Source organism: Mobula hypostoma, chromosome 1 (assembly GCF_963921235.1).
Source record: "Mobula hypostoma chromosome 1, sMobHyp1.1, whole genome shotgun sequence".
Taxonomy (NCBI): Eukaryota; Metazoa; Chordata; class Chondrichthyes; order Myliobatiformes; family Myliobatidae; genus Mobula; species Mobula hypostoma.
This window is the reverse complement of record NC_086097.1, coordinates 213,988,745-214,006,044: the sequence shown is the minus strand read 5'-3', so window position 1 is coordinate 214,006,044 and position 17,300 is coordinate 213,988,745. Positions and strand designations below refer to the sequence as shown.

Below are 17,300 nucleotides of genomic sequence, written 5' to 3'. Positions count from 1 at the left end.
CAGAAGTCGGCCATTCGGCCCATCAAGTCTGCTCTGCCATTTTATCATGAGCTGATCCATTCTCCCATTTATTCCCACTCCCCCGCCTTCTCACCATAACCTTTGATGCCCTGGCTACTCAGATACCTATCAATCTCTGCCTTAAATACACCCAATGACTTGGCCTCCACTGCTGCCCGTGGCAACAAATTCCATAGATTCACCACCCTCTGACTAAAAAAATTTCTTCGCATTTCTGTTCTGACATGACCGGTTTCAAATGTTATGGGTTTGCTATAAGAGAAGTTGAATCAACTGGTGCTCTTTCCAGTAAACTTTAGAAAAATATCAGGAGATCTAAATGAAATGTAACACTTTTGACGGGCTTGCCTGGTTGACATAGGAAGAATATTTTCCCGGACTGAGGAGTCCAGGATCATGGAGCAGGCCATTCAAGACAGCGAAGCGAAGAACTTTCCTCACTCAGGGGGTAACCCACATTTGGAATTCTCTGCCCTGCCCCAGTGGGATGTGGAGGTTCACTGGCCCTCATTCAAAATGGAGTCATTCGATTTTTGGCATTTAGGGAATCGATGTATGATGATAGTGATGGAAAAACTAAAACTTCAGTCAGGTTCTTTACAAAATGGAGAAGACAGCACACTCCTGCTCCTATTTTGTATATTAAAAACTGGCTTGGTCAAATAAACTTGAAGCATACTTTCTCTCCTGATATGGGCAGCAAAGTAAAAGTGAGTATAAATTAGTATTCAATTGATACCAGCATGTAATTGTTATTAAAGCCAGTGAATAGAAGAATGTAGAAATTTAGATTGTTAATACGATATACGAGTTATACAATCTCTAAAATAATCTGCTTATTCTACATCCCGTATGGCTTTTCTGTCAAGCTCTGTTTGCATTCTGTAGCAAAACGTAGTAATATAATTTCATGATTCTTTTCTTCATTGAATTCCTCCATTTTATTAAAACTCTATTTTTCAGCTATAATATGTGTTCTATTATTTGTTCTAATAACTGTGGACTATGTTAGTTTCCTGCTCCTTTTGCTTTATAATCCTGTTCAAAAACTTCTTATTTTAGAAACATAGAAACATAGAAAATAGGTGCAGGAGTAGGCCATTCGGCCCTTCGAGCCTGCACCGCCATTTATTATGATCATGGCTGATCATCCAACTCAGAACCCAGCCTTCCCTCCATACCCCCTGACCCCTGTAGCCACAAGGGCCATATCTAACTTCCTTTTAAACATAGCTAATGAACTGGCCTCAACAGTTTGCTGTGGCAGAGAATTCCACAGATTCACCACTCTCTGTGTGAAGAAGTTTTTCCTAACCTCGGTCCTAAAAGGCTTCCCCTCTATCCTCAAACTGTGACCCCTCGTTCTAGACCTCCCCAACATCGGGAACAATCTTCCCGCATCTAGCCTGTCCAATCCCTTTAGGATCTTATACGTTTCAATCAGATCCCCCCTCAATCTTCTAAATTCCAACGAGTACAAGCCCAGTTCATCCAGTCTTTCTTCATATGAAAGACCTGCCATCCCAGGAATCAATCTGGTGAACCTTCTTTGTACTCCCTCTATGGCAAAGATGTCTTTCCTCAGATTAGGGGACCAAAACTGCACACAATACTCCAGGTGTGGTCTCACCAAGGCCTTGTACAACTGCAGTAGTACCTCCCTGCTCCTGTACTCGAATCCTCTCGCTATAAATGCCAGCATACCGTTCGCCTTTTTCACCGCCTGCTGTACCTGCATGCCCACTTTCAATGACTGGTGTATAATGACACCCAGGTCTCGTTGCACCTCCCCTTTTCCTAATCGGCCACCATTCAGATAATAATCTGTTTTCCTATTTTTGCCACCAAAGTGGATAACTTCACATTTATCCACATTAAATTGCATCTGCCATGAGTTTGCCCACTCACCCAACCTATCCAAGTCACCCTGCATCCTCTTAGCATCCTCCTCACTGCTTTCTTCTTTCCCTGTTCATACCAGCCATTCCTTGCAAATATTATAGGAAGTTTACATATCCCAAGCATAAACAACTTCTCTGCACAGATATTGATTGACTCGCTGTGGGTTTCCAGGTCCAAAAATATTCATCAGTGCACCCTCCCTGCAGAACTTCAAATTCTATTGTCAGGCGAAGTAATATTAGCTCTAATTAGTGTTGTTTAATAACTAGATTATAACAGATGTTTATAACAGTTGATGGCAGAAGTTAACACATTCACATAGCAGATGGATGTGTTTCTAACACCTTTGATAGTTTTATAATAACTGTAATGTTTTACTGAATGGTTCTGAATTGATAAGGATTTAATTTAACACTAAAGATTTCAGATATATATATTTCTGACATTTTTAAGATTTCCTACACAAAAGTTTTTAAATAGTCAGATGCAATAGAATTAATACAATGGGTTTTCTCCGTATCATTGTGATGACAAACTTTGGACCAATGCTAACTGTCACTAGAGGACCGCTAACAACAGGAATTCTGCAGATGCTGGAAATTCAAGCAACATACATCAAAGTTGCTGGTGAACGCAGCAGGCCAAGCAGCATCTATAGGAAGAGGCGCAGTCGACGTTTCAGGCCGAGACCCTTCGTCAGGACTGACTGAAGGGTCTCGGCCTGAAACGTCGACTGCACCTCTTACTAGAGGACCGCTGTTCGATATTGGTCTGTGGACCACTGCCATTTACTAGCTCGGCTCTGCACAAAGATCTGGCTAGGTGGCCTGTTTGCTAGAACAAACTGGCACCAATGTAGCTGATAATCCAAAACAGGTGAGGGAATTTTTAAAAGAAAAGAAGCTGTTATGCTTAAACATCAACTACATGGAGCAAACTGAAGAAACTTGGGTACCTTCGATCGATATTGTTTAATTTAAATCAAAAATAATTTTAATGGAGTCATAGATTTGGCAAACTGGAGTTCAGTTGGACCTTACAAAGACATTATGGCACACAACTCCCCACATCTCCACAGATACAGGATAAGCCTTTTCTCCCTCTGTTCATCCCCACTTAGCATATCAAGTGCAAATTTTCAAACTCCACCTATAGCATGGCTGGGGGAAAGAAATGCTGTGTGCTTTTCACCTGATGGGCTCTTACGTGTTAAGAACACAAAGCAAAGAACTTAGCAAGGTCACTTTTCAATGGATCTAAAATCTGGTCATTAGAAAATGCGCTGACAGCAGCCCAAGCAGCACATGAGCTGGATGCAAGGATTTTGCACATAATTTCCTCATCTGCGGTTCTGCAAAGCCCAGTACTGTGACTAAAAGGTATCAATGAATTTTATTTGTATTAGTCTGCCACCTCTTAATGTGGAATCATTCTTCACCCCATAGCAGCAGAATTTCCTAGTGGTGGATACAGTCCAGTCCATCATAGGCAAAACCTCCCCACTATTGAGTAGATTTACATGAACAGCTGCCTCAGGAAATCAGCATCCACCGTCGAGGACCTCCAGCATCCAGGCCATGCCTTCTTCTCACTACTACCATCAGGCAGGGAGGTACAGATGCCTTCAGTTTCCCACAACCATATTCAGGAACAGTTATTACCCTTCAACCATCAGGCTGCTAAACTGATGTGGATAACTTCATTCACCATTACTTTGAACTAATTCTATGACCTACAGACTCACTTTCAAGGACTATTTACAAATCATGCTCTCAGTATTATTTTTATTTGCATAGTTTGTTTTTTATACATTGGTTGTTTGTCACTCTTTGTACGTCCCTGTATTTTTTGTAAAATTCTATTGTGCTTCCCTTTCCTGTAAATGCCTTCAAGAAAATAAATCTCAAGGTAGTATATGGTAAGACACAGGTGTTTTACTTTGATAATAAATTTTCTTTGAACTTTGAATTTTTGAACTTCCTTCACTAACATTCTTCAGATGCAGGGTAACTAGAAAAAGTCCTGTTAATGTTTACTCTTGCTTGTCAAGCTCTTATTTTCCAATTGACAACAGTAGTTCTTTACTCTTTGCTCATAGTAACAGGATTTCTCTGATCCCTGCCTTCTACACTACCGACCTAATTTTTGTTTTTGCTCATAGTAACAGGATTTCTCTGATCCCTGCCTTCTACACTACCGACCTAATTTTTGTTTTTGCTGATTGGTTTCCACCAGTTCTACACGATGACCCTGGCATGAAGCACGACCCCTTTCTCCCTCGCTGTTTCCTTTGGGATATTTTTGATCTTTCCTCATCAGTCTGGATGTTGCACATATGAATACAAGAAAAGGCTTGCTGATATGTGACCTTTTGCTTCCCTCTGGCCTCTAACCTCTCTTTTATTCTCTTTTTCCCAGGACTGCACAGTGGAAAATGGCTTTTCCCCCTCCTGTGGTACCTTAGCTGGAAATATACAAAACTTTTGATCTATTGAAAATGGACCAAAACAATTAGGCTGCCTCCTATTCTAATAATATTCTGGTGGACCACAAAAGTGTGGAATTCCCTGTGCAATTTTTTATTGCTAAATCATTGTAGTTTTAATACTCAAGCTTGTTGGCTTTCAATTTTTTTTTCCTTTTTGATTTACCCCTTTGTGATACCCTATTTAGCTTCTCCACTCCGACCCTTTTAATTAAAGTACCTTATTTTACTGAACCTTACCTATACTTCTCAATTTGATTATATTTTACTTTTTACCACTACTGAACCTTACAGAGGCCAAGCAGCTTCCTTTAGCTAAAGTCAGCCAAGTCTGTTCTAAAAAGAATACTTGAGAGAAAAGATGTAATGTCTCTGAACAACTGGGTTTCCAGTTTCTTTCCCTCATAATTGGGAAGTGTCTAACATCTGCAGCGTGCCCTTTACTGATGTGGAAGTCACCTTTCAAGAAGCTACATCCTTTTATTGTGCTTTATTTAGCTAATGAGCCAATGGGACACGTATTATATTTACTCAAAAGCCGTGGAGATTACAGTTTGTAAAACATTGAAACTTCTCATTCCAAAATCAAGAAGGAAAATAAACGTGCAGAATCACTGACCTGCAATCCCTCTATGGCTAGTCTTAGTATAGTGGGAGTCAGTTTGGAGGCTTGTTTGAATGTGAAATTACTCCAGTCTATAATTAGCACAAATCCATTTATCTGTAACTCTGGATCTTCAATAAGAATTTCCAGGGACAGAAGAATAGCTCGGAGAATGTCCACAAAGGTATTCCTGAAAGAGAGTGCCATACAAGAATAAAGGGGTTAGAATTCTCCCCCATGGTCTGTGGAGCATAATTTTGAAACAAGATGCGAACTTTGAGATTTCACTTTTGAAAGGATGTATTTCAGCTATTAGCTCATTGCTTTCTTATACACAAAACATTTTCCAAACCAATACTAAAATCCTGAATTATTTTTTTCCAATTTCAGTCTTACAATAGTTCAGATTCCCCACAGCTTTTTGATATTATTAGGATCAATTTATAATGCACAATCTGATAAAATTAGATTATATTGGTGCTTATACGAGGACCTTTTTGGTGCTCCAGGTTCAGGTCCATGCTGTGGCAGATTTCAATTCCAGTGGACTGTTTGTAACCTGAAAGTTTACTAGTCGAAAATGAAGCTGTGATCTGAGTTCTCAAGTGGCACAAGATGCCTACAGCATCACAGCATCCAACAAATCCATCCCACAGATCTCCCAAACAGGGGCTGTACATAAATCATGCAACTACAGTCGGGGGAGGACCTACAAATATTTCATTCAGTACCATTAAATATTGAAAAGTTCCTTATAAGGACATTTGTTAGTTCTTTTGTATTAATAGGAAGCAGTTTGGGCCTAATATAAACCTAGCTGCAATTTTGAAAAGAGTGTGAAACAGAATAACTGTGGAAATTAGTGTCCCTGTACTAAATTAGCATGTCTAATGCAGTATAAATGCAATCAGTGCAAAGCAAAATTCTAAAAGAACTTTTAAAGAAAAGATGCTTTTAATTTTTCTAAGTTAACATTAAAATGTGCATAACATTCAGTCCACCAACCATGGAATACTACACTGGCATAAGTCAGTGTGGGTGGTCTTGTATAAATGCCAGTCTTGGACTAATACATTTAATATAACATTGTCCATGTTTTACACATTAGCAGCTTCTTGTAAAAGAACCTTTTATCAAGGGTGTAGTTACGCTGTCGCTATGAGTTGCTCCTGGGTAAACTCAAAATGCATTTAAAATTTAATGGTGAAAGTGAAATTTATAGGTACATGTGCACAGAGCCAGCTCCTGCCTCTTAAGAGCTCAGCCTGCAGCGAAGCTGTATAAATCAAATTTTGCCAGGCTACGTATGGTTTCTTAACTACTGGCTTCCGCTACAGTAGGAATGAAGATTAAATCTTTTGAGAAAGGAATAGTTAGAATTTTAGCTTTATTCATTGCCTGTCCCAAACCTCAGTAGATTGGACATAAACAACACCGAATGCTTTCACAAATGAAGCATATAAATCATAATTCTATTTTTTCCTTAACAGATACAATTAGCATCACAAATTGTTAAAATGCCATTTCAGGGGGAAAAGTGCTCAGAAACAAGGAATTAAGTTTCACTGGAACACACACAAAATGCTGGAGGAAATCAGCAAGTCAAGCAACATCTATGCAGTTGAATAAACAGTCGATATTTTGTGTCAAGACCCTTCTTCAGGGCAGGAAAGGAAAGGGGAAGACACTAGAATAAAAAGGTGGGTGGAGGGGAAAGAGGACAGCCAGATAGATAGAAAAGGTAAAGGCTGAAGATGGAGGATCTGATAGGAGAGGAGAATAGACACAAGAGAAAGAGGAGAAGGAGGGAAGCCGGGGGAGGTGATAGGCAGGTGAGAAGAGGTAAGGGGCCAAAGTGAAGAATAGAAGATGAGTGGATAGGGAGGCAAAATCTTTTTTTTTACCAGAAAGAGCAATTGATATTCATGCCATCAGGTTGAGTTCCTTCAGCATTTTGTGTGTGTCGCCTCGGACTTCCAGCATCAGCAGAATTTCATGCTTATTATTAACTTTCGTTGGTGCTTGATCGCTTGTGTGTGTATCATCTATACTCAGCTCTTGCCATTCCATTCCACTGACTTTAACAAAACTAAATGGCCAAGAGAAGAGGACTTTCAGTCACCAACACTCTCAAATATATCTAGAGATATCGGTCAAAGACAAATTTGTACATACGTCAGTTGTGCAAGAAAATATTGCATTATATTTAAATCCATAACGCTGGAGCTGGAGTACAACCGAAAAAATAGCCTAATATTAGACATCATAAACAATAAGTTTCCAGGGCTTCTTAAATATGAATCCTCATCAGAAGCCATTCTAAGCTATTTTTTCCGATGTATTTCTATGAAGCCTACCCACATTCTGAGGTCAGAAACTAAGCTGCTGAAAAGAGGAACTGTTTAAAATATGCAGCATACTTCAACAAATGGTTAAGGTTATTATGATGTAATATTTGGGAGAGATCTACTTTTAAGACAACAAATTAAATGTAAGTAATATTTAACTGAGTGTTATAGGACATGGAGCTGAAATGAACTGCACCTTCCAAGCAATGTCATATTTCAGGATTAATTTGAATAGCTGCTGTAAGTACTGTAATTGTCAATTTAGGTAGAATTAATTTTGTCTCCTGAATTATCTTAAGGAGAATTCTTTGTCACAGATGGCTGTGGAGGCCCTCATTGAGGATATTTAAAGCGGAGGTTGATAAGTTCTCTATTAGTAAGAGTGTCAAAGGTTATGGGAAGAAGGAAGGAGAATGAGGTTGTGTGGGATAATAAATTAGCCATGATGAAATGGCAGAGAAGACAATGGGCTGAATGGCCTGATTCTGCTCCTATGTTTTATGAGCTTATGGTCAAATAATGTCAGTTGTTTTGCAGTATTTGCAGCTTAAGTGATTTGTCGTGCTAATATTTCATAAATCAGGATCCAGTCAAATGATCATGCCTAGACCTGCTCCTGGTTTCATGGGGTATCAAATATAAATGTGTAGGCTTTTGCAAATAAAACAAAGTGAGGCATTTTAAGTTTAATGAAGCCCATAACACATTTTATTGTACTCCATAACGTAAACACAAAATCTCACTAAAATGTTTACGTAATAATAGCCCCTTAAAGTGAATCCCCAACTCAGTGTCAGTAGTAGTGAATTTCTTCCAATGACATTACCCTACACAGGCTACCCCCCACCCCACAGAACTCACCAAAACCGGCCTTGTGGGGCTCTCTGGAGCTCCGATGAGCCACCTGGCTCGGCTCCTGTTTCCATGGGTGGAGGAAGAGAAGGACTGTCCGGCTGGTCCAGAGGTGCATTGACATGCTCGTGGTCATGTTGTGATGCCAGCTGCATAGCAGTGGAACACTCCAAACCTTGGCCTGGTTTAAGGTGATCTACTGAAATACATTCGGGTATACCTCTCTTACCTATAATGTAAGTCTTTTCTCCCCATTCCAATAGGTGGAACGGGCCATCGTAAGGGAGCCTAAGGGGATGTTGGTGTGCATCATGGCAGAAGAAAACAAGCAAGGCAGAATGTAGGTCAACAGGGACCCAAAAGCGCTGTACACCGTGAGGGGGGTGAGAATAGGTGAGAAGGAATTGAATTTACTGAGATGGGTGGACCACTGTTGGGAGGCCGACCTGGCAGTGGTGGCATCAGGAATGAAGTCACCTGGCATTTGTAACGACTGCCTATATACCTACTCAACCACGGCAAACTGCACATCCTCTGGGTCTCAGCAGGACCCAGGGAAATCCTCAGAGCAGCCTTTAAGAAGCAGTCAAACTGCTCGCATAGGCCATTGGACTGCGGTTGATACGCCGTGGTGTGATATAGCCTAATGCTGAGCTGCTGGGCCTTCGCAGCCCAGAGGTCTGAAATGGGGACTGCGGTCAGAGGAGGTATCAGATGGGGTGCCAAACTGAGCAGCCCAGGTGCTGACCACTGCCCGATCCACATCTGTGGCCATCGTCTTTGCTAAAGGGGGCCTCTGGCTACCTGGAGGTATGGTCCACCAAGGTAAGGAGGTGTGTGAAACTGGGGGGGGGGAAGAAAGGACCAGCAGGATCCACATCGACATGGTCAAACCATCGCTCAAGGACTTAAAAGATGCCAATGATGCACATGATGGTTAATTTTTTGCCTACTGGCACTCCACACAGGCTGCAATCCAAACACCCATGTCTTTCCTGAGGCCATGCCACACAAACCTTAGTGCAACAGTTTCTGTGAGGCCTTCCAGCCCGGATGAGAGAGGCCATGTATGGAGTCAATAAACAGTCTGGCTCCAGTCTGGGGGCACAACGGGGCGAGGGCGACCAGATGAGACATCACACAGGAGAGAAACACCAGTTTCACTGAACTTAATGTTGGCCTGTGACTGCTGTTCAGTAAGCCTGGACCTCAGGGTCAGTAACTTGGTCGGCTGCCATGTCAGCATAGTCATCCTCCGTGTGTATGGCCTCAATGGCTCACCGTGAGAGGTAATAGGCCACAGCATTACGTTTCCCCTTGATGTGTTGTATATCAGTGATGAACTCAGATACACAGGCCAAGTGACATTGCTGCCGTGCAGACCAAGGGTCTGGTATTTTGGCTATTGCATGCAAGATGGGTTTGTGGTCAATGAACGCTGGGAAATGGCGACCCTCTAGAAGAAAATGAAAATGGCAGACAACCAGATAAAGACCGAGAAGCTCATGGTCTACTTCCTTTCGGGGGGACGGAGCAGCTGGCTGAAGAAGGCGAGTGGATGCCTCATGCCTTTGACCAGCTGTTCATGCACATCACCCACAACATAGTCTGAGGCATCAGGAGTAATGTCTATGGGTGCATTGGGGAGCAGGTGTGCCAGTATGGTAGCATTAGAAAGAGCTCGTTTTGTATCATCAAATGCCCTGGTCATGTCCGCTAACCAGTAAAGGACTTAATTAAGGGTATTGCCTTTAAGTACACTACACAGAGGGAGCCCAAGTTCATCAGCTTGCAAAATGAAGCAGTGATAGAAATTTACCATACCTAAAAACTCCCATAGATTTTTTGTAGTGCATTGCATTGGAAATCCATAACAGTGGCTACTTTTGATGGGAGGGATTTCACACCTTCTGTGGAGATCCGATGGCCGAGAAAGTCAATGGTAGACAACACAAAATGGCATTTAGTAGCGTTAATAATCAACCCATGCTGGCTTTGGTGCTTGAAAAGTGTGCAGAGATGAGATATGTGTTCAATTTTGGACGCACTGGTGACAAGTATGTTATCCAGGTAAACTTCAGAAAATCTAAGTCTTTTATTGCAGAGTCCATCAGCAGTTGGAAAGACTGTGCTGCATTTTTCAGTCCAAACAGCATGGACAAAAACTCAAAAAGATCAAGCAGGGTTATCACAGCTGTTTTGGGAATGTCCTCCGAGCACACAGGCACTTGATGGTAGCCCCTAACTAGATCAACTTTGAAAAAAATGAACTTTCACGCTAAATGAGCTGAAAAGACCTTGATGTGTGGAACTGAGTAATGATCAGGGGTGGCGGCCATATTAAGGTGTCGGTAATCACCACATGGGCAGCAAAGGCCATCGGACTGAGGGACCATATGGCGGGTGAAGCCCAGGGGCTACTCAACTGGTATATAATGCCAAGACTTCCCATGCTGGCAAACTCAGCCTTCTTGGTTGTCAGCTTTTCTGGGTCCAGTCTACGCATGTGGGCATGGACTGGTGGGCCAGTTGTGGGAATGTGGTCCTCAACACCATGTTTTGTGACTGTAGTAGAAAACATGGACTTGGCGAGGTTTCGGAATCCACCCAGAAGCTAAGTAAACTCACAGGCAATGGTGCATGCGCTTGACAGAGTCGTTGCGGGGAACTTACTGGGGGAGCAGGGTAACGACCTGAAGTCCTTGACATCCAGCAGCCAGCAGTTATTATGACTGATTAACAGGAAACTTGCACCAAGCAGCGGTCTAGCCACTTTAGCCAGAACGAAGTCCCACATGTAACATAGCCCACTGGAGCAGTGTCACGTGTTGTGTCCCGTACGTCTGGATCCTGCTGCCCTTGGCGGCCTCCAGTGAGGTTTGTCGCTCTTTGCCTTCTCATCGGTAGGTGAGGCTGGCAGCACACTCACTTGAGCACCCCTGTCACACAGTAAGCGTCGCCCTGAAAGGGTGTCTGTAATGAACAGTAGATGACCCTGACAGCTGGAACCCACAGTGTTCACAGACCTCTGAAGTCCCAATGCATTGGAACTGTTGAAGCTGAAAGGCAGTCGGCACTTCTTAGTGTTCATACCAAAGTGGGCATGGTGAAAGCACAGGCCTGGCATTGTTTGTCTTGCAGACATGGGCATGCTTATGTTGGAAGCCTTGCTAGCCAGGCTTAATGAAGTAGAGAAAGGAGGAGGAATGATGCACTGCTGCCGAGCTGAGTGTAGACTATCCGCCATTCTAGCAAGCTCTGTATAGTCCTTCACAGGTGCATTAGCAAGGGCTATGCGAACTTGCTCAGGCACTTGCTGCATGAAGAGTTCTTTAAAAGTAAAACAAGGATGGTGATTTCCCAGGAGAGACAGCATGAGGTCCACATTAGTTTTGACGGCTTAGCATTGTCGAGGCCGGGTACAGATAACAACTGTTCGGCACGCTCAGACTCTGATAGTCCAAAAGTTTGTGAAAGGTAAGTTTTCAGCAACCAGTATTATTGTGTTCAGGTGTTCTAGTAGACTCACTACCCTTGCAGCTGTGGAGTTGCCAAGTGACGATACCACGTAGTGGAATTTGGTGTCATCGGTGGTGATTTCTCACAGCACGTACTAAGCCTCAGCTTGTACAAACCAAGCAACAGCATTCTGCTCCCAAAACACCAGCAGCTTCAAAGCAACTGCATTAGCCAACATGTTGATTAACTCTGGAATAGTTCTAGTGCATCGGGGGTCACCAATGTAGGTTTTTGCAAATCAAACAAAGTCAAGCGTTTTATGTTTAGTGAAACCTGTAACACATTTTATCAAATGCCATAACCTTAGCACAAAATTGTGTTAAAAATCTTTGCGTAATAATGTCATCATGTCAGACCAGCCTCTTAAAGTGAAACCCCAAGTGTCAATGTTTGAGAATTGTGTACATTTCTCCCAATTATGTTACCCTACAAATGTGTTATTATTGAATCGTGATATGACAAATTAAGATATAGGAGCAGGTTTAGGCCATTTGGTCATTTGGAAGAAGGAAGAGGGGAGGGTTCTCATTGATACCTATTGAATATTGAAAGGCCTAGATAGAATGGATGCACGGAGGATGTTTCCAGAAAGTACAGACTCAGAACAGAAGAACGTCCATTTAGAACAGAGATGAGGAGGAAGTCCTTTAGCCAGAGGATGGTGAATCTGTATGGAGAGAAGTCAGGACAATAGGGTTGAGAGTGATAATAAATCAGTCATGATGGAACGGCAGAGCACATTTGAGATGCCAAAGAGCCCAATTCTGCTCCTATGTCTTATGGCCTTATAGTCTAATATTTATGTTAATTAGCTTTTCCCCAAATTCACCTAGGCCTTCAGAGATGCACTATCAATTACAATGTACTTCCACTATGTATCTCAAAGGAACCATTTGTCAACCCAAAGTATTGAAGGAAACAGTGTCATTGTAACCATTGAAATTGTATTGAATCGCCTACTGTTACCTTTGATTTTAAGGGTATAAAAATATAATGTACCTTTGGGTTTGTGAGCCTCAATTGAGAGGATCTCGATGAGAATGACGTCTGCTTGTTGTGCTGAATAAAGACTTCTGTATCACCAGTTTCAGCATCTCTCCAGTGACTATGATCACAGTCACAACAGCCCTTAGACATAATCATTTTAAATGAGGATGATTGTGCATATTGAAAATACCATGTGATATCCTGTTATTGCTTCTGATATATTATTATATCTACAAATTTAAAAAATTATAATTTGTGGATTCAATCTTCCACAAGCTCATCCAGAGTTAATAGCTGGTCCAGACACTATTCAAGAATGAGAACGGTAAGTTGTGGGAGACTATGCTGTCTGTGGTTTTCAAACTGTATAGCTTGGCATAGGATTTGCAGATCCTGTAACATCAGACTGCTGGGATGTTGCAAAGTCATCATCTTCCTTAAACCTGTTGCTCCCTCTGCTAGGACTTAGACAGAAGAAATGCAAACACATCTCATCCCGGTCCACAGTGAAGACTCTGAATCAAAAGGTAGTCTTGGAGTACTCCAAGGCCAAGAGTGAGGCTGTAGCTCTCCCTCGACACCCACTCCAATGACCATAGAAGAAGCAGATTCTGTAAGCTTTTCTGGTGTTGGCAAATTTCCCTCTGACTCTTTCCTGCCTTCTAAACACCTTTGAAGATGACAAATCCTTTGATGTTTTCTTTAATTGATTCCCACCAGTGATCCAGGGAATCAAAGAGAAGTTTTTCATTTCTCCAATCTATGTAATCTCTTTTAAGTTCCTTGATGTTTTCTGTGGACATCAGTTCTACTTTTAGCTTCCATATCCCCTGCCATCCTTCTGGTTTTCCTATAGGTGACAATCAACTCAGTAGGAGGCAATGGTCAGAAAACTACTTGTGTGACTATGTATCTGACTGTGAGGATTTGAAACACAAACAGGACGTGTATCCAAGAACAAATGAGTTACCCTGTCTGAAACTGACAGATAACTAGATGCTCTGTTTTTAGAGCTTAGCAAACTTTTACTACTTCAGTCAGGAGCCTGAATGGAGCATCCAGTTTGCAAATGCCTCCACTAGATCACCCATTGCTTCAATAATGTTTTGAAGTCGTTGCCAGAGCAGTGAGCAGGAATGCGCGCGGCAGCAGCGTGATCTGTTGGAAGATGGGTTGCCACGGGCTTAGAGCAGAATCACATATTAACAAGCCCAGAACAGATGCTTTTGTGCGTCATCTCCTCAACAAGCTACAGTCAGTTGCTACCCTCCTCAGCATGCTTGTTCAATTGTCCACCTGCAGCAGCCTGTTTAGGCCAGCGAAGTGATCACTGTTACCTACATGGATTGATCACCGTCAGGACCACCTTTAGAAGTGCAACCATATTTGTAGAGGTGTAGTACACTGCACTCATACAGGGGGTCCTTTGTATCAATGACCTGGATGACAATGTGGTTAACTGGATCAGCAAATTCACGGATGGCACCCAGACTGGGGGTGTAGAGCACAGAGAGAAAGGCTACCATGGCTTGCAGAGAGATCAGCATCAGCTGGAGAAATGGGATTTAATGCAGACAAGGTTTTGCACTTTGGTAGGACGAACCAGGTCTTACACAGTGAACGGTAGGGCACTGAGCAGTGTGTTAGAACAAAGGGATCTGGGAATATAGGCCCATAATTTGTTTAAAGTGCCAAGGCAGGTAAATAGGGTTGTAAAGAAAGCTTTTGATATATTAGCCTTCATAAATCAATGTACAGAGTACAGAAGATGGGATATTATGTTGAGGTTGTGTAAGATGTTGGTGAAGCCTAATTTGGAGTATTTTGTGCAGTTTTGGTCACCTACCTACAGGAAAGTGGCAAACAAGGTTGAAAGACTACAGAGAAAATTCACAAGGATGTTGTCAGGTCTGGAGGACCTGAATGATAAGACTGAATAGGTTAGGACCGTATTCTTTAGAGCATAGAAGATTGAGAGAAAATTTGATAGAGATATACAGAATTATGAGCGGTATATATAGGGTAAATGCAAGCAGGCTTTTTCTACAGCAGTTGGATGGACTACATCCAGAGGTCATGGATTAAGGATGAAAGGTGAGAAGTTTAAGGGGAAAATGAGGGGAAAACTTCTTCACTCAGAGGGTTGTAAGAGTGTGAAATAAGCAACCACGTGAGCTTGATTTCAACATTTAAGGGAAGTTTGGATAGGAACATGGATGGTAGGGTTATAGAGGGCTGTGACCCCGGTGCAGGTTGATAGGAGTAGGCAGTTTAAATAGATTTGACCTGGACTAGATTTGCCGAAGGACTTGTTTCAGTGCTGTACTCTAAAAAGTTTGCCTTGACCTTGGTGAGGTGCCCTGAAGCTGTAATACATAGAGTTTTAATCTCCTCATTAAGCTGTTCAATATACTCTCCCTTCTCTTCACTCTTCCCGCTATCACCTTTCTCCTTGACATAGTGCTTGCTACCTGTGGTGGTGGCTCAGGCCAGAACCTGGTATCCTTTGGAGTAGCTGTAATCCTGCCTTCTGTCTCTGTGTCTCTGTCATCTCATTGCTAGGGCATAGCTACACTTTTGCAGGACGCTCTGCCTTCCCACTCCATTGTCCTGGAGTGCCTGGTAGACCTCCTTTCTGCCGTTTTGGTGAGGTTGCATTACCCATGCCCTGATGGTTGACTAACCTTTCTTGCTATGGCTCCTGGGGAGAGTACTGAATCTCTGAACGTTGCTACCCAAATGCTAGATCATTAGGTGGAGGGAGTTGGATTTTTGAAAGCTTGCCAGATAAATATCAATGAAAATCTGGCACACTGAAAGAGTTGAGATGTGGGATAGATCAAACTGATCATAATGAGTGGCAGAGCAAGAGAGAGAGACCAAGGAACCCCTGCAACACCTCTTATTTTGTCTGGGTAGCCTCCAACCTGACAGCATGAATATCAATTTCTCTAACGTCTGGTAATTTCTCCCCTCTCCCCCTCCTCTCTTTTCCCATTCCCCATTCTGATTCCCCTCATACTCCTCCTCACTTGCCTATTACCTTCCTATGGAGCCCCTCCTCCTTCCCTCTCTCCCATGGTCCACTCTCCTCTCCTATCAGATTCCTTCTTCTTCAGCCATCTACCATTTCCACCAATCACCTCCCAGCTTCTCACTTCATCACCCCCTCCCCCACCAACCTATGTCCCCCGTCACCCGGTTTCACATCATCTTCTAGCTTGTACTCCATCCCCTCCCCCCACCTTCTCGTGCTGACTTCTTCCCCCTTCCTTTCCAGTCCCACTGAAGGGTCCAGCACCGCCTTGCTACATTCCTCCAGCATTCTGTGTGTGTGACTCCTACTCCTATTTTCTTGTGTTCTTGTGATTTCACGTTATATAAATACCCTCATTCTAAAAGAACTGCCCTACTATCCACAGTCTCTCCCCTGCAAGTAAATAGTAATATCCAAATTATTTTTCAGCTTGCCATGTCTTTACAGATACAGCATCATTCTGTATCATGCCAAAAATGCTATGCAAGATCTACGTCACTCTGGAGCAAACTGTTGAACTGTGCTTCATTCAGCAGGGTTCTCAGTCATTTAAAATAGATGGTTATCAATTCTATTGAAAGGTGAACATGTATATTCGTGAGACCCGACGCAGATTGGGAGACCTCTTCGCCTAGCACCTATGCTCCGTCCACCACAAAAAGTTGGATCTCCTTGTTCCATTTCCCATTTCCATTCAGACGTGCCAGTCCATGACCTCCTCTACTGTCGCAATGAGGCCACACTCAGGCTGGAGAAACAACAGCTTATATTCTGTCTGGATGGCCTTCAACCTGAAGGCATGAACATCAATTTCTCAAACTTCCGGTAATGACCCCCCTCCCATTCAGCATTTCCCATTCGCATTTCCCTCTCCCACCTTATCACCTGTGTCTAGTGCTCCTCCCCCTTTTTTTTCTTCCATGGTCTTCTGTCCTCTCCTATCAGATTCCCCTTCTCCAGCCCTGTACCTCTTTCACCAAACAACTTCCCAGCTCTTCACTTCACCCCCCGACCCCCCCGGTTTCACCTATGACAATGTGGTTCTTCCTCTCCTCCCCACACCTTTTTACTCTGACCACTCATCTTTCTTTCCCCAGTCCTGATGAGGGGTCTCAGCATGAAATGTTGACTGTTTACTCTTTTCCATACATGCTGCCTGGCCTGCTGAGTTCCTCCAGCATTTTGTGTGTGTTGACCAATAATTTACCGGAATAAATTATGCTCCCTCCGGTATGAATGTGATACTGTTGTTGTACTGTCTGGCTCAAATTAAGATATTTAAGCTGGAAAAAAAAAAGCTGATTATGACCTTACAATTTCCAAGAAGTGTTACAGAACAAAACACACAAAACACTGGAGGAAATTAGCAGGTCAGGCAGCACCTGTGGGAAAGAATAAACTGTCAACGTTTCGGGCTGAGACCCTTCTTCAGGACTGAGAAGGAAGGGGGAAGATACCAGAACAAAAAGGTGGGCGGAGGGGAAGGAGGCAAACTGGAAGGTGGTAGGTGAAGCCAGGTGGGTGGGAAGTATCAAGGGCTGGAAA

The 17,300-nt window shown here is 42.8% G+C and overlaps 1 protein-coding gene across 2 annotated transcripts in view; it reads right to left on the bottom strand.

Annotated features, from left to right (window-relative positions):
- Nucleotides 1–17,300, bottom strand: part of LOC134354837 (clavesin-1-like) — a 68,979-nt gene that overhangs the window by 38,876 nt on the left and 12,803 nt on the right. For both annotated transcript variants that reach the window (XM_063064224.1, XM_063064215.1), the window contains one exon: nucleotides 5,028–5,202. In XM_063064224.1, the coding sequence (XP_062920294.1) occupies nucleotides 5,028–5,202 (175 nt within the window). The remainder of the gene's footprint in view (nucleotides 1–5,027; nucleotides 5,203–17,300) is intronic.